General features: G+C 39.1%; 1 protein-coding gene across 1 annotated transcript in view; it reads right to left on the bottom strand.

Annotated features, from left to right (window-relative positions):
• PTK2 (protein tyrosine kinase 2) overlaps positions 1-22,836 on the bottom strand; it is a 309,021-nt gene that overhangs the window by 132,223 nt on the left and 153,962 nt on the right. The window contains exons 13-15 of the mRNA XM_011938127.1: positions 22,211-22,328; positions 14,001-14,031; positions 10,155-10,207 (exon numbers count right to left, since the gene is read on the bottom strand). Coding sequence (XP_011793517.1) covers positions 10,155-10,207; positions 14,001-14,031; positions 22,211-22,328 — 202 coding nt within the window. The remainder of the gene's footprint in view (positions 1-10,154; positions 10,208-14,000; positions 14,032-22,210; positions 22,329-22,836) is intronic.

Raw genomic sequence — 22,836 nt, 5'->3', positions numbered from 1 at the left:
CTCCCAAACTACGATGGGGGATGCTGGAGAAGTGACAGTTAACTGGGTGCTCAGAACTTTGAGGATCATAGGATAGCCTTGTTCTGATAGGTGTTTTTGAGGGAGAAGAGTCTGAAAGGGGCAATGAAAAGGGATACTTACCTCATCTCCAGTGCTAGTGCTACCATGGTTCTCAGATATCATCAGCAGGGCTACAGAGGCACCAAGGGGTATCAGTGACCTCCAGAGTTTTAGTTAGAGGAAGGTGACAAAGAGGAATATATAGAGAAGTCCCAGAAGACACAGGTGTGGTGTTTTAGAAGTTGGGGGAAACCAAGCAATGAAGACAAAACAGGGGGTATGCAGAGGGTATGTGAGCAACAACGGAGTCTGGGGCTTCTGGAGGAACAGGTATGAATGGGATAAAGAGCACAATGAGAATAGTTCAACTGGATCAGCATTTTCCTTTTTATTTCTAGTTACATAAGTAAGGTGATATTTTCCTTTGACCATACCTCTCAATTCTGTTCTTCTCCTTGGGCATGAGGGTGTGGTACTGACAAAGCTGCACACTACCTGAGCTCTGTGTTCCAGGAAACAGGTTTCCCAGTAATCATCCAACCCGGGGTGGTCATGAGGGACCCTCCTATCCCAACACGCGAAAAACACACAAATTCATACTGACATTTTAAAAAGAAAATCTCGAATGACATCTGACTAGCAAGGTAAAATTTATTACTTTAAAAACTGGTAAATAAAGGAAAAGAAAAAGGCAGTTTTCCTGTCTTCCCAGAAGAAGCCTGTTACCGAGGGTAATGAAGCAGCTGGTGAGAGAAAGCTGTCTCTAGAAGTATTCCAGCTAAACAAAGGGAGAAGAAATGGCAGGATTCACAGGGTGCCATTTTGTGGCCTCTGATGAAATCTAAGCATTAATGTCAATAGCTGCTAAAACTATTAGGTGAAATGCTCATGGGGACGTTCCCATGTATGGATCAGAGAATGATGGGACCTAAACCCATTGATTAGTCACATCACAAAGAACAACCAGATGTACATCACCTATGAAGTTTTCTTGGCGAGGGGGTGGGGGAGCGGGGCGGGGCAGAAATCAAACCCAAACTGGATCAAACTTCTCTAGATTCTAACAAGCAGCTTATGGGAAATAAAGGGGCCAGAAAAGAATAGGTTAAACAAAACAGCATCATAGAGATGTAATCAGCCTAATCCAGAATGAGAATAGGAAAGCAGACACAATTTCTTCAACAGATTAATTGCAACTAGTTAACAAACAATCAACAAGGTCTAGCTGACACATACAGGAGATGCTGCAAGCAAATTCACAAAGTACTTCTTGTCTGACTCTTGTTTAGACGAAACCACATATGAAAATGGGACAATAAGGGACATTTGAACACTGACTGGATAGCTGATAATGTTTGGTAAAAAAAAAAGTCTCATCTTTTAGGAATAGTTATAGGTGAAATATGCCTTAGATTTGCTTTAGAATCACCAGTAGGGATTATGTGTGTATGTAAGTGGATGGAGGCAGAGGTGAAATAAAATTGGCCAGAAGATTTTAGTTGCTGAATCTGGGTGATGATGATATGAAAAATCATGATAAAATTCTATTCTCTCTTTTCTGTATATGTTTGAAATTTTCCATAAAAAGTTTTAAAAACTCAAAATTCAAAAGCACAGTAGGCACTTAATATTTGTTCATTTCCATGGTCTCTTTGTAAAGGCATCAAAAATATTTTGTCTTGACTCATGCGGTTTGATTTTAATCCACAATTATTGTATAGCTATAAGCTACAAACCGGGTGGGGGAAGACTTGAGGTCAAATTCTAGAATTTATATTTTAAACTTTTAAGCATTCCATTTAAAATTATTTTCTTCAAAGAAAAAAAAACTGGGCCTTTTGATGTTAGCAATATTTATTTTATATTTGGTAAGATGATGATACTTGGGCTTCTTGTGTTTTAATAACACGTTTTAAAAAAGACTGAGAAGCTTAATTACTGTTAATAAGTTTCGCCAGAGGATCAAGACGGTCCATGAGCCGAGTACACCCGACACTGCCAGGTGTGAAGCATTTATTTTATAGAGACAAAAATACATTTTTGTTTATAATACTCTCATATATTTCTTTCCCCTTTATAGCGTGGAGGCTGCTTGGGAGAAGATGGGAATAATCTCTTCTGGAAACAAAATTTTAAGACTGAGCTGGATTTCTGTGGGCTGGAACAAGTTTATAAAAACAAAAATCCACTTTTAATTTTTGTTGTACTCATTATTGCTCAGCTTTTCATTTAACCTTTTTAAAAATTTGAAAGGGCCTTAGGCTACCCCTTGCCAGGGAGGTCTGTGAGTTTCTGTCTGCACTGACTGCAGCTGAGACGAGAAGTTCAACTCAAGGGTGAAGGAGTGGTTCTGGGTCCTTTTTCAAGATACTACTTAACAACATGCGACGCTGATATTTCAAAACCTACATGACTTCCAAGTATTCTTCTCACCTGCTTTAGAACCCACAGAAGAAAGGGTATGACTGAGAGGAACAATCAAATCTCAGTAGTGGCATAGGGAGTTCAAGGGATGTAACGGTGGGAGAGGGAGGGCTATAGGCAAGAAGGTAGCACAGCTGGGCTATTTTGATTCTTCACTTCCTTATTCATGCACAACACGATCAGCCAGTCTGTCTGTATGAAGTCAGTGACAACTGTATGCTTCTCAATGGTTTGGAGTCTCTCCTAATACCAGACTGACTACAAAACACTATTCATGACTGTTGAAACTAGAATAATTTTCAGTGAGCCAGGTACTAGGAATATGTCAATAACATTCAACACCTATTACTTTGTGCACATAAAAATTATTAGAATTAATTTGATTACATTATGTCACAAATCATATAATTCACAAAAATGAATTTATCTTTTAAAATTTAGTTGTTTTTTTGGGGGGAGGGGGGCAGGGTCTCTCTTTGTCACCCAGGATGGAGTACAGTGGAGTGATCTCAGCTTAATGCAACCTCCAAATCCCAGGGCCAAGGGATCCTCCTACCTCAGTCTTCTGAGTAGCTGGGACTATGGGCACACGCCACCAAGCCTGGCTACACTTCTTGTAGAGACAGGGTTTCACCATGTTGCCCAGGCTGGTCTCAAACTCTTGGGCTCAAGCAATCTGCCTGCCTTGGCCTCCCAAAGTGCTAGGACTACAGGCGTGAGGCACTGTGCCTGGCCTAAATTTAGTTTTATTTTTCAATTTTTTCAGTGTCTCTTGGATTTGGTAGGGAAATAAATGAACTACTTATGTAACAGGTGATAGTGCTCTAAAATTAGGGTAAGGTTTTTTTTTTCTTTCCCCTTTTAATTCCTAAAGGCTAGCACTTAAATCAAGCTTTCAGCAACAGACAGAGGCTACCTTGGTAACCCACAGCATTATCAAAATTGAAACTAGAGTGTAAAGCTAGACAGAATCTTTTTCAAACTTGAATACAGGGCACATTTCTGAATTTTAATGAAAGAGTTGGAACTGAGTCAGTACTATCCTATTCCTAATAAATGGGGGGGGAAAGAACCTTAATGGAATCATACTCAAACTCTTCCAAAGTATTATTCCCTTCCACACATTTATATCATCAAGCTTTAGAAATGAGTCAACAGCTAGGTGCAGGGGCTCACAGCTGTAATTCCAGCATTTTCAGAGGCAGAGGCAGGCAGATCGCTTGAGCCCAGGAGTTTGAGACCAGCCCGGGCAACATAGGGACACCCTGTCTCTACAAAAAAAAATATAAAAATTCACCAGGCATGCTGGTGCACACCTGTAGTCCTAGCTACTTGGGAAGCCAAGGCAGGAGGAATGCTTGAGCCCAGGAGGTTGAGGCTGCAGTGAGCTGAGATCAAGCCACTGCATTCCAGCCTAGGTGACAAAGGGAGACCTCTCCAAAAAAAAAAAAAAAAAAGAACAAAAGAAAGAAATAAATGAGTCAATAGGTCTAATGTAAAGAGAACAAACCTTGTAGTCCAAGATCAAGATTTCCAGCAGGCTATTACTTACTAGCTGTGTGAACCTGGCCAAACCACTTCAGCTCTGAGTGTCTTAATTTCATGTGTAAGGTGAAAATATTACGAAGACTCTCGTGAGGTTTAAACAAAATGGCACTTGTGGATGGGCCAGGCATGATCTCTAAGCCACATGACTATGTACATAACCACCTGTATGTATAAGTGGCATAGTCAAGAATAGGTAACAAACCTAGTGTATCAGAGACCACACAGAAAGAGATAAAATGCAGTATTATAGACGATACCACCTTATATTTTATAGAACTTTACAGTTTACAAACCACCTTTGCATATACAAGTGAGCTGTTTTAGAATCTGTAATGAAGCAGCTTAATACAAAATACAAATAACATTTATTTCATTAGATGTTTTAATAGTTCAGAATAATTTCCAGTCACTAACCTGGAAAACCTAAAAGTAATCTTAAATAAAGGAAATTATGTTGCATGATAAAACAACTGAACCAAAATAATGTTAGAAAATTAAAAATTTATTTAAATTGCAACAAATACTGAAAAAGTATCACAAAGGGCCAGGCGTGGTAGCTCAAGACTGTAATTTTAATTCTAGCACTTTGGGAGGCCGAGCTGGGTGGATCACCGGAGGTCAAGAGTTCAAGACCAGTCTGGCCAACATGGTAAAACCCCATCTCTACTAAAAATACAAAAACTAGCTGGGCATGGTGGTGCACAACTGTAGTCCCAGCTACTTGAGAGGCTGAGGCAGAAGAATTGCTTGAATGTGGGAAGCGGAGGTTGCAGTGAGCCGAGATCACGCCACTGCATTCCAGCCTGGGCGACAGAGTGGGGGGGAAAAAAAAAAGTATCACAAAGTAGTATAATTGTCCTTTAGCATGAAGGGTTTAGAGACAATCAAATCAAGCATTTGAAAAAGATCACTACATTGGTTTACATGACAGAGATACAAATGAGAAAACTTATATTATCTCTAGTCTCACACGTGTAATCCAAATACGTAACAAGAGCCACGTGCATAATGCAATGGTACTACTATCATGTGTTATCTTGTACTTCTGGTCATAATTAAGGTTTCACTGCTTGATCAAGGGCTTGGTTATTTTAGAAAAGAAAAAAAAAAAAACCCAAAAACAATAATCAACCAAACAAAAACCCCAAGTTTATACCTTCAAAATATTTAAAATATAGCTTTACTCACTGATTTGGAACTACCTGATTTCTAGGGTAATTTTAACCCACACTACCACTGTTTAAGCACCCCCGCCCCGTAGATGCCACATCTCCTCTTTCAGCATACTTTATGAAAGACTGCAGCACTTGAATTTCAGATATGTTCTAAGTTGTACCTGAGCTCCACAATAAGCATAAGTTTCTTTAGAACTTAATAATTAGGCTAAAAAAAGACCTCTTTAGGTTCTCAGAAGAATACAGGCAGGAAAACATGTTGTTCTGTTAGATATTTTTGTAAATCTCTGTTGATCTTACACTTATTTTTATAGAGAAATACTGTGTGAATTTCAAAGATACATTGTTCATATATTCAACATCAACTGTCACTGCAATCTTACTAAGGTGATCCAATAACTACCTTTATTTTGCAACGAATAATGAAAAAGTACCTGGTATCTTCTCTCTGGAATGTAAGGATATTACTTTATTTGCCATCAAGAGAGATCAATTAAGAGCTGCAAACTGTCCTAAAGTTATCTAAACCCTCACTTTTTCTGTTGGTTATCCTCTCCTCCCTTGCCCAACATCTCCTAGGAAAGAATCTAGAACCACTTACAATGATTCCTAGGAAAAAATCTAGAACAATTTACAGTGACAAGCTTACAGGTAACCCCTTGAGAGCCCCAGTGACACTGATTGCTCCAAATATTCCTGCCTTTCTGCTGTCTGTTCCCACTATCCCGAATGCATTCCTCTAAGTCCCAGCATACCTCCATACCTTATGGAGTTCATGGATTTATTTAAAAACAATTACAAAACTAATATCCCAGACAATAAAGAGATAAACAGAACATGTCTTTACATGCAATGGGTTCATGATTTTATGGACAAGATGGTTTCTAAAACACAATGACATCCATTTTCGGACTATGCATGAGAAAGAAATGTACAGTGCTCTATAGAGCTCTGAAGAGGAAGAGTCCAGATCTTCTTAAAGTAGTCAGGAAAGGTTTCTATGAGGTACTGACATGTGAACCCAGACTTGGGTCAGGTAAGAAGTCTTTGGTTGTGAAGAAAAATGGGAGAGCCAGACAAATCCCACAAAGACTCTCCATCTTCATCGACACTTGGGAGTGTAACAGTAATTCACCAGTACAGGGGAGTAAACTCTCAAACTGCTCATGACAGGTAGTAGAGCCTAGAGGGTAATAATGACCTGAGTTCCAATCCTAGTGCCATCATTTTCAAGCTGTGTGACACTGAACAAGTTTGCTTACCTTTCTGAATTTAATTCTTCGTATCTGTGAAATGGAGAGACAATAAAGACCTTGCAAGGCCACTGTGGGATTAAATAATATTTAGCATTTATGAAGGGCTTTACAATCCCACAAGAGTTAATACATGTACAGGTTTATTGTCATACAGACCACAATTTTAAATAGCTTTCCTGTTGCTCTCAATTTACCTGCTTTATTTTAATTTACTATCTACGGCTTGACTCTTTCACAAGAACATAAACTCCATAAAGGGAGGGACGTGGCTTTGTTTTCTAGTAGACTCCAGTATCTAGAATTCTGTGCTTGGCATGCTGCAGGCACTCAAGAACTACCTGTTGGCTGGATTAATGTAAAAGTGAGGTCTCATCAATCCCTTATGGTTTGTTAGGGGTTAAATGGGTATCGTATGACAGAAAAACAAGTAATTGCAGCTGGCATATAGTTGATTGCAGCCTCATTCTACTATCCTAGACACTGAACAGGCTCACTGTGGAGAAGCACATGCAGAATTTCACAAGGATCCAGGATAAGTAGGGCCTCTACCATGGTGTATCAGCACTACATCCCACATAGTACAGTGTTTCCAGGTTGGCAGGTAAGAAATAACCCTGGGATTTAGTAATATTACTGTTTTTCTAGGTACTGGCTTAACAAAGATGTCCCTAGAAATGTCAATTACCAGCTTTGGGGCTAAGTGCAATGCACTGGTTCCTGGCCAGCTAGGCTGCTCAGTTTTTAGGTTTTATAGTTTTTGTGGAAGATAGAAACATAACACACCACGAATGTCAGGATGATGGAAGGAAAGAAGGAAGGGAGAAAGGAAGGGAGGGAGGGCCGGAATGCAAGAAAAGAAATATGCCACACTTGTTTGTCTGGTTCCACATAAGTGAGCAAGTAGTAGGTAGAATGACTAAGGACAAACAAGACTCTGAACAATTAATGCTATGTCATTAAATATCCACTGGACACCAATTATTCTTTGCTTGGATTTTAAATCACCTAAGTGACAGTCATATATCGAAGTATTACTAACTCTGAAAGTGAAAATATTTTTACATGTAATGATGAAAAGAGCAAGTCTGGATGGAATAGCTCAAGCAGAAGAACAGAGATAAGGAGGTTGGGAGAGGCACAGCCACCAACTTTTTTTGGCTAAAAAACAATGTAGATGAGGAGGCGAGGGAGGACTGGAAAGGTGGGTGGTGGGCAGATAATGAAAGGTCTTGGAGGGCTAAGCTGAGGAGCCCAAACTTCATCTGATGGATATGAAATTATTACTAAAAGTTTCTGACCAGAGAACTGCCTACTTAAATCAACATGGTAGCAATTTAAGAACTAACATGAGAAGGTACTGAAGTATGAACTCCTAGTTAAGGAATACCTAGGAAGAAACAATGAAAGCAGGATCACAAGTAATTCAGGTGGGTGTTAAAGCCAGACATTAGAATTTGAATAATGACTCCAGATTTTAGCAACTGTGTAATCTTGGGCAAATTATTTAACCTCTCTGGGACATAGTCTCCTCAGCTATACAATAAGAAAAGCTATCTTATAGGTTTGTTGTAAGGACTAAATGAGATGATACATATACAAGAACACAGAACATAAACCTGAGGCTGGAACACAGTATCTACAAAAGTACTCATAAAATGCCAGCTAACTTTATTTTTAACGGGGTTCTGAAATAGGATGAAAACACTGAGATCATAAAGTGGGGGTTGGCTGGAAGAAGTAAAATCCAAAAGTTTGGTGGTGACCAGCTGCTAAACGACACATCTGAGGTTTAAACCTTGAAAGGAGAGTATTGATTAAAAGAGATTAGTAAAATAGGAGGAAAAAGATTTGAAGGTACTGCTGGGGCCTATTTTATTACATTTCATTACTTTGTTACCCAAAGACAGATGCCAGAAATAGTCCTTATTAACATAATGGGACATTTCCCTTCTCTCTTGATCAAGTCTGGGGAGACTGTGGAGACCGTGTGTGGCAAGCACCAAAAGGGAAGTCCCCAGGGTTCATCCCAAAAGCTGCTTTACAGTTTGGCAAGAAGATGGACCACAGGGCCTGTGATTTATTCAAAGCCCTGCTCAAATCTCACCTACTCTATAGAACATCCTACAGAACATCCTTTGACGCCCAGCAGCTGCTCCCTCCTCCGGACTCCTATGACTGTAGCATGTGTGGTGGTCTCTCTCTCTCTCCAACTAGATTACAAACTCCCTGAGGGCCTGGCAAGTTTGCCAACTCTCTGTACCCACCACAGACTGAACAAATGCAAACACTGAGTGTTGTTTAGTGCCCCAGTGTCACTACTGGAAACTAGGGTTACTCCATGAAGTCATGGCTAGGCTTACAAGGATGATTAACTGTTTACCTGACAACATGCTGGCAACCCCGAAGCTGTCCAGAAGACCAGCTCTAGCACTCCAACCTTCTACTTAACAGGGAAGTGAGCAATGATTTCTCAAGCAGTAATACTTTGGCAGTATCACACACCATTCACCTTTATTGAGTATCTTTGCCAAGTGTGCAAATACAAGCAAAAATACTTCTTGAGGAAGGGCTTATGGGACATTTGTGCACAATTAAAAAGAAAAACAAACAAGGAAGCCAGGCCCAGTGGCTCACACCTATAATCCCAGCACTTTGGGAGGCCGAGGCAGGTGCATCATCTGAGATCAGGAGTTTGAGACCAGCCTGGCCAATATGGTGAAACCCTGTCTCTACTGAAAATACAAGTTAGCAGGGTGTGGTGGTGGGCACCTGTAATCCCAGTTACTTGGGAGGCTGAGGCAGGGGAATTGCTTGAACCTGGGAGGCAGAGGTTGCAGTGAGCTGAGATGGCGTCACTATACTCCAGCCTGGGCGACAGAGTGAGACTCTGTCTCAAAAAAAACTGATTCAAAATAAACAGGAATGGGGTCTTTTCTAAGTGAGATGCTAAAGTTAAAAGGAAACTATTATTTCAGAAATGTAACATATATGTATGCACATATATAAGAAAAAATTATATATGTGCGTATACGGTTATGTATGTATATATGTGCATATACAGATGTATATATTTGCATACATATTTTAAGATATCAAATGGGTCCATAGAAGATGCTTTCTCATCCTCCCCCTTTCCTTTATTTCCCACATTTTTAAATGGGGAAAAAGGCGTATCTATTTTGAAACACACCAAGGAAACTACAACACAATCACACCAGCAAATAGTTAAGATAATGCTCATGCCAGTATCTTAACTATATTTTTAAAAAAGCAATATTCAAACAGCATATTAATTGTGAAATATAAAAATTGTTTTAGAACATCTCATATTTCCTGAACTTCAAAAAATAAATATGCAAAGTATATTCTATTGAATTGCAAAGATAAATTATAATGGCAACTTCATTCTGGATATGATTAACATGATATTATTAAAACCCAAAAATAATTTGGAATTCTATATAACTTGCTGAGTGATCTGGTATTTTACCTATGTCCCATCTAAAAAAATAAAAGCTATGAGCCATACTTAAAACTATTTAATGATGGTAAAATTATGCAAATTTGGATAGCCAGAATGCTTATTTTCATAAGCCATTCTAGAATGAAGCAATTATACCAAAAATAGACATCTATGATCATCTTACCCCATGAGAGTGCTTTTTGAGGTCTGCTACCTAGAGCCCCTTACCTGACACAGAGACGGCGTGTGTCCGCATGCCTTGCTTTTCGCTGTTGGCCAACCTGTGACAGACAAGAGTAAAGCTGTAAGCCCTGCAATTTCCCCAGGACCTCACCACTCGGCCTCATCAAGTAGGGAACTGCCTTGGATGAGGAAGACAAAATTTAGACAGGTGATTTCTTTAAAAATTGGATTCTATTAAAATAGCCAGGCTGCTTTAATGCTTTAAAGATCAGAAATTAAAATATACAACTGAAGGAATGTTGAACTGTTGTGAGAAAGATACTCTTGACAATAATTTAAAACAATGCAATACAATTTAATCTGGTATGAATAGGTTAAATAAAAATGTAAATGTAAATGCTACACAGTAAAGGATTGCCCCAAAGTTACGAGAGAAAAACCATACACCTGGAAGTGAATTTTGCTCTCTAAAACATAATACGAAATACTATAGTATGACTGGTCCTTCTTAAACTTATGGCATGTAAAAAAATTATCAAGAAATACATTAATATGTACTATTACTTACATACTTTAAAAAGTAATCTCACTGTATCTTGCTACTTGCTTCATGAAATGGTTTAATGCTAGTTTTACATATTTACCCACAAAAAATAAAATTTTGGCCAAAAGTCTTTGTGCCATTTAAAAAATGCAAGTACAGTTAATAAAAAATTTTTGGAAAGCACAAAACACAGGGAAGAAAGGAACCACACAGCCTTTAGATATCAAAGTCACCTGGTCTTTTTATAAAAGCAAACCTTTTCCAGATGAAACACTGACACGTGAAACAGTATAGGTTGAACATCTCTTATTCACAATGCTTGGAACTAGAGTGTTTCAAATTTCAGATGTTTTGGATTTTGGAATGTCCGCAGATACATAATGAGGAATCTAGGGGATAGGACCCAAGTCTAAACATGAAATCTGTTTATGTTTCATATACACCTTATACATGTAACCTGAAAGTAATTTCATACAGCATTTTAAATAACTTTGTGCACAAAACAAAGATTTGACTGCAACCTGTTACACATGAGGTCAGGTGAGGAAGTTTCGACTTGCTGTAACATGTTGGTCTCAAAAAGTTTCAAATTTTGGAGCATTCTGAACTTTGAAGTTCCAGATTAGAAATGCTCAACTTGCACATCGTTTTGAAGCACTATAACTATTTAATGTGAAACTGTATAATTTCTATAGTAATCACAGCAAACAGCTATAGACTTGTGTTCCTTTTATAGAATTCTCCAAATATTTGAAATTTTATATCTTTAGTATAAAAATTTAATCAAAATTGTTTTCTAACAACTCATTACTTTCTCTTCCATTGCAGCTACATGATTTGTCACAACTTACCTTTGAACTATATTGGGCAGTCAGAGGACACACATTTTAAATCAATAAATTACATCATTTACTTCCTTGTTCTGTTGCCAAAACACTGGGGTTTTCCTTTGTCCGCACCACAATCATGTATGCTGTCGCTAAGCAACTTTCTCACGACAGCTTGGATTTCAGCATTTATCTGATCAATAGCAATAATGGTGTCCTGATGCTTTAAGATTTGTGAAAATTCCACTCTTGTAAAGTTTGCTTCATTTATTTAGTTTCCTGTATCTGTTAACACTTCTAATGTACTACCTTCCTCACTCACTTTCATACCTATGTTCATGATTCCTCTTTATGTGTGTGTGTCTGTGTTTTAAGAAATGGGGTGGAGTCTCACGAAGTCACCCAGACTAGAGTGTGGTTGCTATTCACAGGCATGATCACAGTACAGTACAGCCTCAAACTCCCGGGCTTCAGTGATCCTCCTGCCTCAGCCTCAGAACCACAGGAACACGCCACATTGACCAGCTTTGATTTTAATCCCAAAATTATCCCTTAACTTCCCACAACTAAAGGTACACTAAATAAACATTAGTTCCTGCCCTGATACGACCCCAAATGAACCTCTATCAGACACTGCTGATGCTGTAGAGTGCACTGTCCAAAGCTAGAGGTGCACCAGCCACGTGCAGACCCTGCCTGTGTGAGGCCCACAGTAGTGCATATGACCTTGGCTGTCAGCAACTCGCCAGGTTGCCTGGGGAGGGCAGACAGGTTAAAAGGCCATGTTTAGGACTCTGGTAATTAATAACTAGAAACGATTATAGGAAAACATGATGGGGATGCTCTCCTGGCTTGCGGGTGGCTCAATGAGGTATCTATAGGAAGTGATGTAGAATGAGACCTAGAAGATGAGTAGGGCTTAGCAAGGAAAAGCAGGTTGGAAGAAGCGTGGATCATGCAAAGACAGAATACTGGCAAAGGCCTTCAGGGAAAAGAAAGGATGCTTGCTCCTGGAATTCAAAAAAAAGTTCAGTGTACCTGAGGAATAGTATGAGGAGTAACAAAAACCAAGGCTAAAGTGAGCAGGGAACAATCACGTGGGCTCCTGAAAGCTAGGTTAAGAATACTGCAAAGTATCCTAAGAGCAAGAGTAGGTCATCTAAGATGTTTAATTAGGAAAGCTTCCTCAAGCTGTAGCACAGAGCACGGATAGGCTAAGGAGCAAAACTGGACAGAGACTGATTCAGCAGAAGTACATAGAAAAGAGTTAACGTAGCAGGACTGTGACTGACTTTACACGATTGTCCCTTGCCTGGTATCTGGGAACTCGGATTTTCATGGAGTTGCCACCATCCCGACAGGTATGGTACACTATGCCTAAAATGTTTGTACAAAAAATGTGGTTTATGCTGAACTCTTGCTTTCCCTCTGGGAGTGTGGAGTTTGGATGCATGCCAGGCAGAGAGTGCACGTATAAAGAACCCCCAGTAAAAACCCTGGGCACCAAGTCTCTATCGAGCTTTCTCAGTAGGCAACATTTCACACAGGTCGTCATAATCCATTGCTGGGGAATACAGAGCGTCCTGTGGCCTCCATTGGGAAGGGACCCTTGGAAGCTTGTGTCTGGTTTTCCCTGGACTTCACCCCATGCGCCTTCATCCTTTGCTGATTCTGCTTTGTATTTATCTGCTGTAATACATCATAGCTGAGTCTTGTGACTCCTAGATCTTGGGGACCCCCAACACAGGAGTGTACTTGGGTAGCCCAGATAGCTAAACACAGGGGAGACACAGTGGGAAGGTGGTGAAGCAGATGGATCCATTTAGAACATGGAACTGGAGGAAACAGTAATGGACTGGCTACGGAGAACAAGGAGAGGGACAGAACAAAGCTCAGGCCTTACCCTCTCTATTCCAGTGGCCTCTTAGGCTCACTGTTTCTCTTTAGTGTCTTGGAAAGTGCAAACATCTCTGCAAGCTGTGACTGTGTGTTCACCTGTGTATCTGATTGTCTAGATTTTACACTCATATCTTAGTCCCCAGTTCCTAGCAAATTAGCTGAGAATATAAAATTATATAAGTTATTTTGGTATTATTATTTGATTCTTTTAATTTTGTAGATCAACACACCTACTATGAAATTCAGGAAATAAACAAGACAATTAACATAAATTATTTCTTTTAATTTTCATACTTGTAAAATAGCCAGAATGCCACATATTTTCAGGTTCTTGTAAAGATTAACAATAACATATGAAGCAAATGTTTAACAACAGGCTCTCGACATTATGATTATTCTTTAGCTCTCCCATAGAACCTAAAGGAAAAGTTGAAACTTTTTGATTAAGCCTAAATACTTACTAAAATTTAAAACTGACTTGATTTCTTTCTAGAATTGTTTCCTAGTTCCTTGATCATGTATATTGAATTTAATTTTTTTTAGGAAAATGAATAAAGCATGGAAATTTCCTTAAACTTCCCAACAAAACAAAATAACAGTTAAAAAAAAAGCAGTACTTACTTTGGTATTGATGGCAAAGCCCGTTCACCTTCTGTGGGGAAAAAGACAAGAGATGTATAAGGCTCTTTTTACTCCTTTTGAAAAGATGGTGCCTAGATTCAGGGAGGAAAGATGAGGCCTCTGTTGGTATTCCAGCAATGACCCTTTAAAGAAAGTTGCTACACTGTCTACCTTAGGTTCTCATGGTTTTATTTTCAATATTTATAACAAACATAAACTATTACACACAATTGTTTAAAGGATACTTGTTGCGGGAAGTCAGGGACCCTGAATGGAGGGACCAGCTGAAGCCGCGGCAGAAGAACATAAATTGTGAAGATTTCATGGACATTTATTAGTTCCCCAAATTAATACTTTTATAATTTCTTATGCCTGTCTTTACTGCAATCTCTGAACATAAATTGTGAAGATTTCGTGGACACTTATCACTTCCCCAATCAATACCCCTGTGATTTCCTATGCCTGTCTTTACTTTAATCTCTTAATCCCTTCAGTCATCTTTTTCGTAAGCTAAGGAGGATGAATGTCGCCTCAGGACCCTGTGAGGATTGTGTCAACTGCACAAATTGTTTGTAGAGCATGTGTGTTTGAACAATATGAAATGTGGGCATCTTAAAAAAAGAACAGGATAACAGCGATGTTCAGGGAACAAGAGAGGTAACTTTGAACTGGCCGGAACAGAGCCATATTTCTCCTCTTTCAAAAGCAAACAGGAGAAATATCGCTGAATTCTTTTTCTCAGCAAGGGACATCCCTGAGAAACAGAATGCGCCCTGAGGGTAGGTCTATGAACGACTCCCTAAAGGCGTGCTGTCTTTTATGGTCGAAGCTAAAGGGATGAAATAAGCCCCCGACTCCTGTAGCTGAAGGGATGAAACAAGCCCCGGTCTCCTGTACCACTCCCAGGCTTATTAGGACAAGGAAAATTCCCACCTAATAAATTTTGGTCAGGCAGGTTGTCTGCTCTCAAACCCTGTTTCCTGATAAGATGTTATCAATGACAATGTGTGCCCGACACTTCATTAGCAATTTTAATTTCGCCCCATCCTGAGGTCCTGTGATCTCGCCCTGCCTCCATTTGCTTTGTGATATTTTATTACCTTGTGAAGTATGTGATTTCTGTGACCCATACCCTATTCATCCACTCCCTCCCCTTTTGAAAACCACTAATTAAAAGTTGCTGGTTTTATGCCTCAGGGAACATCATGGAATCTGCCAACATGTGATGTCTCTCCCGGCCATCCAGCTTTAAATTTCTCTCTCTTGTGCTCTTTCCCTTTATTTCTCAAACCAGCCGAGACACTTAGGAAATAGAAAAGAACCCACGTTAACCATCGGGAGCGGGTTCTCCCGATACATACGGCCTAATCCTAATAAAGAACTAAGATGCTAAGTTGGTAAAAGACTTCGTTCGCAGGAAACTAAAAGATGAAAGGTTTCTTAAGATTAGTCAACACTCCTTGTCAAAGGACCAGGCATTTTGCATTTTGATAAAACTACTCACTAGTAACAACAGAAAAACCTGTGCAGGAAGCACAGAGAAACAGAAGGAAAGCAATTCCACAGGTGTGTGTGGCTGCCAATGGAATAAATGTATATAAGAGAAGCCAAGTCTCGGAGCTGTCACCCAAAGGAGCCGTGCACGTGGCTGGCTGGAAGGTGAGCCAGGCAGCTATCCACAGAGTTCAGGGTGAGCTACCTTTTTGCTGAGCAGGACACAGTGACTGGCTCATGCTGGCCCGACCACAGTGAAGCTGAGGACTTCGTTCAATGGTGAGGGAGACTCTTTCTTTCCTTTGCAAACCAGGAAACATGGAGCCCTCCGTGGTTTAACCGCTTTAATTTGAATTAATGTAACAGCCCCCTAACTGGTCCTTTCTTCTAATCCATCTGAGCTAAATGATTTCAGAATAAACTTCCCAAATTACAAATTCATCAATCAAGCAAGTTATTATGCTTAACATTTTAGTGTCTCTCAAAAACTTTCAGGATGAGATTTAAACACCCCAGCTTAATTTACGAGGCACTGCTTCACTTCTCTCAGCACACAAACATTGCTCTGGCTGTCATCTTTGCATTGTGTCTGTGGAGTGGCACGGGAGGCTGAGGAGGCACCCATCTACCACTCACCACTCTGGTGCCCTTCTGGGCAGCTCCTTGGTGACACCTCTTGTGTAGTCACACTTGCTGTCCACAGTTCCTCTCCCTGCATTTGCCCTTGAATTCATTCTAATCAGTTCCCCCCACCCCCATACACGGAAAATACTCTTTCAACATCTCCAATGACATCTGCCTTGCTAAACCCAATTGTTCACTTACAGTTAGCAATTAACACAGCTCATCACTCTGTCCTGAGACTTCCCACCCTGGGCCTCCTGAACCTTGTACTATATTCTCATGGTTTTCTTCTGTCCTCTCAGGGCACCTCCTCTTCGTCTTCTTCATTGGTTCCTCCTTATCTCCCTGGCCTGAAGATTAGAGAACCCAGTGCTCACACCTGTACCTCTTAACCTCACTTCCTTGGTAACCTTATCCAGTTTCAAAGCGTCAAATACCACCCACACTTTGCAGCTCCCAAATGCGTACCTCTAGCTTGGACCTCTTGCCTGACCTGAACTTCTCCATCTGGTTGTCTACCTGACACCTCCCTCTGGATGTCTGAAGGTTGCTGGGACTTGCCGATATTCAGAACTGAGTCCTGGTGGGTGCACCTGCATACTTCCCATTGTTCACGTGGAGCCAGCAGTCATTACAGGGCCTCGCTGCTCCCCAATCCATACCCAGTGCAGCAAATGCGAGGCTTTACTGTCCAACTCTATTCAAAGTCCTCTTACTTGTCACTGTCATTCCAGAACCCCTGACCCAAACATCACTTGCCTACATCATAGTAATAGCCTCCTGATTGGTCCCTCTACTTTATCTGTACCCAGGCCGACCTACCATGGTCTATTCTCAGCACGGCAGCCAGAGTACTTATTCTAGAACATAAACCAGACCACATTAACTCCTCTCTTCACACCCTCCAATGGCTTCCCAAATCACCGCGTACAAGCCAAAGCCCTCACAATGTCTTTACATCCTGACCAACCACCAGCCCTGGGATCACCCTGCTAGGCATTCTACTGACCTGGGTCTCGGCTGTTCCAGGTATGCTTCCTAGCACTCCCCAGCCTTTAATAGGGAATAGCCAGATATCCTTGTAGGTTCTGTTTTCCATCCCTTCAGGTGTGACTCTCTCAGTGGGACCTTCCCTGACCACCTTATTTAAAATTGAATCCCTTACGTTCTTCCCTGTCTTATTTTTCTCGATACAGCTCAACACCATTTGATATATTACATGCTGCAGTATTTATTTTCTCTATTAATTTACTCTGTTTATTGCATGTATGTCCTCACCTACAAGAAATGTCCATGCATGCAAAACCTTGTCTATTTTGTTTGCTGCTACAACCTCTATCCTAGAACTGTGCCTGGAAAATGGGAGGAGCTCCACAACTACATGTTGAAAGCATGCAGTGTTTGGTCTGGCCAATCTGCCTTTTCGGTATTACTTGTCTATTCCCTGATTCTATACTGCTGCACACTGTACTCCCCTGAACATACCACACATGCGTTGAAAGGTGCTCTTCCTTCATTCGGGTAGAAACATTCCTCAATATTTCAAAGCTCAATTCAAGTTCTATTTCCTGCAGGGAGCCCTTCCTGGAATACCTCAGTCTGCACTGAGTGGCATCCTCTATGTTTCTGTTGCATCCACAGAGTATTTGCCACATATCATACTTCTCCACAGACGATTCAACCTGCCTAAGGGTTACAGTAAGACTTAAGCTGCCCAAACGCATCCCTAATATCTAGCGGAGTATCCGGCACTTGGGAGACTCTCCGACCACTGTTTGGTAAAGAAAGAAAAAAATCAACCTAGGACCCCATGTTACTCTTTCTGAAAAACTGTTTAATTCTTCTAATTTGCATGCAGAGATGGTTGTGAGGCTTAACGCTGTATACATACAACTCACTGCACATCATAGGAATTCACGCCAAACTGCAAGCCATCACTTGTTGACATTTTGAACATCTATTTCAAGCAAAATAACCAAGTCACACCAGGAAGACCAAATTTAGAGTAACTGAAAAGACCTGATAAGTTTATTATCCCATGAACATGACCACCACCCACCACCAGCACCACCACCTTACTCATACCCAAATTGTTAATAATATAGCCTTTCAAATGACACATTAGTGTGATTTCTGTTTGCACTCTGTTGAAATTTCTATTTTCTGAAAGAAAAAGGAATCCATTATTATATTTTTGGCTAATAGGAGACTTCCTAAGTAACTCGGCGTGGGTAGAAAGGCAGGTATGAAGAAGGAGATAAGCAACAGAAGGATTCTGAGAGAATATTTTCATAAAGAGAATAACGGAATACAGAAAAATGGCAACAGACACCATCAGTAGAAGCAGCATTTAAGAAAACCCTAATGACTCACTATCTAAACTGTCTAATTCTAGGAGTTAATGTTTTTGTTCAAATGTACTTCCATTCTTCTTAGAAGTATTCATTAACTGAAACTGGTGACTTAACTTACCCGACTTTTTAATGCTTATAAATACAAAAGTTTGGAGACATACACACACATTTACATGTAGGTTTTTAATACATTAATAGAGCTATTTTTTAAACAGCTGCGTAGTATTACATCATGTATGCATACTCCCTCATTTATTAATTTTTGCTCATTTTTTGCTATTATAAACAATGCAATAGTGAATATCCTCCTCAGGTCAGTGGTTTGTATGACTGATTTCCAAGAGGCAGACAAATGGGCAGAGAACTCCTAAACTGTCTTCTAAAAATGTACCAGTTTACAATGACACAAGCATGAGAGTGCATTCTCCAGAAGTCTTGCCAGTGGTGGTTATCAGGTTTCTTTAGTCAACGTAATAAACATAAAATGAAATATATCACTGTATCCATATATCCACTGAACATTTGTGTGTCCATTCCTCTAAAACATATCCCATTTTTATACTAGCTTGTCTTTTACTGAATGAGCTGGAAGAACACTTGAAAATGAGAAATTTTAATTACTTGTTATATGTGTCATAGATATTTTCCGCTGTCATCATAGCTTTAAAAATGTTACCTTGTACTAAACGAATTGTTTTAATTATGCAATTGTGCTCGCTTCAGCAGCACATAAGCGTTTTAATTATGTAATTAAACATAACAATTTTATTTTTACATCTTCCGGAATTTATGTCATGCCTAAGCATTCACTCCCTCCCTTGAAATGTACAGTATTCACCATCATTCTACGCATAGAAAACCTACTTAAAATTATGTAATTACAACTCTATATTACACTATTCACTTTCCTCTGAAAAAATGTTACTACAGAATTTTACTAACACTGAAAAATTGATTGTAAACTTTCTTTCAGGTAAGGTGTGGGTTAGATAATGTCCTACAGTAAGGGCCAAGGTTATGCAGACTGTGGTGGAATGTAGTCCAGGACAATCTGGCCTGTGGCTCTTACTATGTTCTCCCCAGTAAAATCACCTTTTATTTTTATTTTTTTTAAATTAACTTATTTTTTTTTTAGATACAGTCTTGCTATGTGGCCCAGGATGGTCTCAGGTACCTGGCCTCAGGGATTCTCCTGTGTAGCTGGAATTACAGACATGAGCCACTATGACAAGGTAACATCTCTTTTAAAAGTACTTTATAAATCCAAAGTAACTATGGTAGATTAAAGAACTAACAAAATGCATCTGGGCACACCCAGTTCACATGTAGAATGTACTGATCACTTATTACTGTCATGCTACGTTATGCATATACACGTATACATGTATAAGTAGTTTATGATCTAGAGAAGACAGATGGGCATATATAATTATTATGTAAAGCATGTTTCCAGGAAAATGGTACATTAGAGTTGTAGAAACATGTTTAACATTTGAACTCTTAAAAAATCTCAATTAAAAAATGTACATGTGCTGTGTCAACATATATTTCTAACTACAACCCACTAAAGATGTTTGATGTTTGCCTTTAATATTATTTTAACTAGGCAATATATCTTCACCTTACGGATCTATGACGAAAGAGTTATATAATACATAAACATGCTATGAATGAGAATAAGGAAATTATCAAGTTTAATAATTCATTTTATAAAGACAATATAAAATTGGAAACAACCAATACCCTATCTAGCTTTTCATGACAAGCATTTTCATTAATGCTCTTTTCATAAGAACAAATAGCTTAAAAAGCATCACATTTCATGTTTTGATATCAAAATGTTTCTCCCCAGAGATCAGAACAAGCTAGCTAATAGCGAAATCAATATAGGAAGATGTTTACGTTTTAAACATGGAAGGCTCATTTAATGCCTGACATACCAATGTTATTTTTAAATGTGTATTTCAAGGACCTTTTGGTAAACTGAAGATAAAAGATGAAAAATTATTTACTAAAAAGGAAATGGTCAATCTATCACATTTAACGTTTTTCCTAAATTGCTATCTTTATGTAAAGAAATTATCTGCAAACATTTAAATAATATTTATAAGGCATATACTCCTGTTTAAAGTATAAAGTGTGACACTGGAAGAAGAAAATGTCAAAAATAAAAATAAAAAATAAAGCACAAAGTGAAAAATCAGGACCTATAGCTGTAAAGGCTTTAACTGAGAGTAACTTTAGAGATTTCTGAAAGCAACTTCATTCCTCTGTTTTATACAAAGAAAACTTAGGAAAAATATACGAATAGGCCTTACTGGTGCGATCACTGTGGGAAAAACACTTTTTCTCTAGAAAAAGCCATGTCCTGGAATCACACAGATTTATGTTTACTTAGCGAAGGCTCATGGCTTCAGCTGCTATTTTCAGGGCACAGCACCATCACTTACCTCTTTTGAGATATATAAATAAAGGGTCCAATGACTCCTCTCTACAAAACACACAACACACACATATACCTCCCATGCAAACACCATCCCTTTCTCAAACTGCTTTGTAAACAGAGCACTTCCCTGCCGGGCAAGGCTGGATCCTCTGCATTTCTATCTGCTTCTCTTGGGCTTTGGCCTTTTCTCCATCCTCATCACTGTTTAATACAATTCTGCTGACTTGAACACACACCACACAGCACTTCAGGATTTTTTTTTCCTCTACAATCATCCTAGTCACTGAGGTGAGTGCTAGAAGGGGTCTTGGCAATAAGGACAAAACTCACATTCAGAGTCCCCACTTCCACAGTGTGAGCTCCTTTACAGTACTCTTTGGGATGTGTCTAACAACCCTACAAAGTAGGTATCATTCTTTTACAGATGAGATATCTCAAAGTCTAGGTTAACACAGTGTCAAGATCAGACTAAATTAGTAGCAACAACAGGAACAACAATATAACTAAAATCTATGAGCATCGAGTGTGCTAGGCATAGTTCCAAGCCTATAAATAAATAAGTCCTTTATCCTCCTAATACCATAGAAGACAGTTACTGTTCTTCATGTTTAAAGTAATTTATAGATGGTGTCACAGAGGACTCATGATTTGAACTTAAGTCCCATAATTTCCAAATTCAGTCTTTTCCTGCTTCACATTATGTATGCTATTATCCTGCTGGGAATATTTTCATTTCATTCTTTCAGAAATCCAAATCCTCAAAAGCATTCCTCATTATATGCCTGCAGAAACTCCGCACCGTTTTCATAGTGATGTTTCTAGGATATTTATTCATTCTAATCTTTGATTTTTTAACATCATGACTTAGAATGTATTTTGTTCTTCAAATGGTCTAAGCTTTTGAGATATATAAGAAAAAATAGAAAGCATACTTTATTTATAGTGAGTTACAAGGGATTCTTTTTTTTATACCCAGAATTTTATTTAAACCCAAAAGTTTAAAAATACTAATGTATTTAAATATAGTAATGGTAATTTAGAAAATCCTCTAAGTAGGTAGCTCAGAACACATACAATGTTTTTTTAGGCTCTATTCAAACCCAGCTCCCGGCTTGTGGAAGGTGTGAAACGAATCACCATCCCTAGAAAAGTAAGTACTCAGATTATACTGAATTATTCATTTGGTTTTCATTTTTACAGTTACCTAAAAGAGGATAACAGGCTGTTAGGGGCAAGCTCAGCTAAATATTTGGTAGAAATGTAATTGGGAATGCTCAGAAACAGCACCTCACCTTTCTGGGGTCTGATGATAAATGACTGCGAGGCTCCATTCACCAGCCGGCAATACCCATCTATCAGGTCAGCCATATTCTCCGCAATGGTTAGGGATGGTGCCGTCACTGTCAGAGGCTAAAGGAGAACAGACCAAGAAAACAGACTTTATTGTTCTTCCCTGTAAGCAAAGGGCAGCTGTGCTATGACATCAGACATCTCTATACACTTGAAAACAGAGAAGAGTGGGAATGAAACAAGATTTGTCATAAGATTTGAGAAAGGAAATCTGATATTTAAGGACATTATTCCTAGAATATGTGACAAACGCAAACCCAGATGAAAACAGAAAAATCTCTTAAACTGGGGCTCTAGAATAAATATAGATGAAAAAAATATTTTCCTTCAGAATGTCTGGCCCCTCTGGCATACTCAAGTTAAGGGAAGAATTTAGACAATCAGCAAGTTAAAGTATGACTTCTATCAGAAACTCACGTGGACTAATTTTTTTTATCAACCACCCATCATAATTTCTAATGTAAAAGAAAATTAGTATTTGTTTAATCTCCAGAATCAACGAGAGTTCCTAGAGCCCCTCAGATGTCACCAAACTCACAGAAACACAGGGCAGAAGAGTGATGAGGCA

The sequence above is a fragment of the Colobus angolensis genome, unplaced genomic scaffold, assembly GCF_000951035.1.
Source record: "Colobus angolensis palliatus isolate OR3802 unplaced genomic scaffold, Cang.pa_1.0 Scaffold17, whole genome shotgun sequence".
NCBI lineage: Eukaryota > Metazoa > Chordata > Mammalia > Primates > Cercopithecidae > Colobus > Colobus angolensis.
Note: the sequence above shows the minus strand (reverse complement) of the source record. Positions and strands in the feature narration are given on the sequence as shown.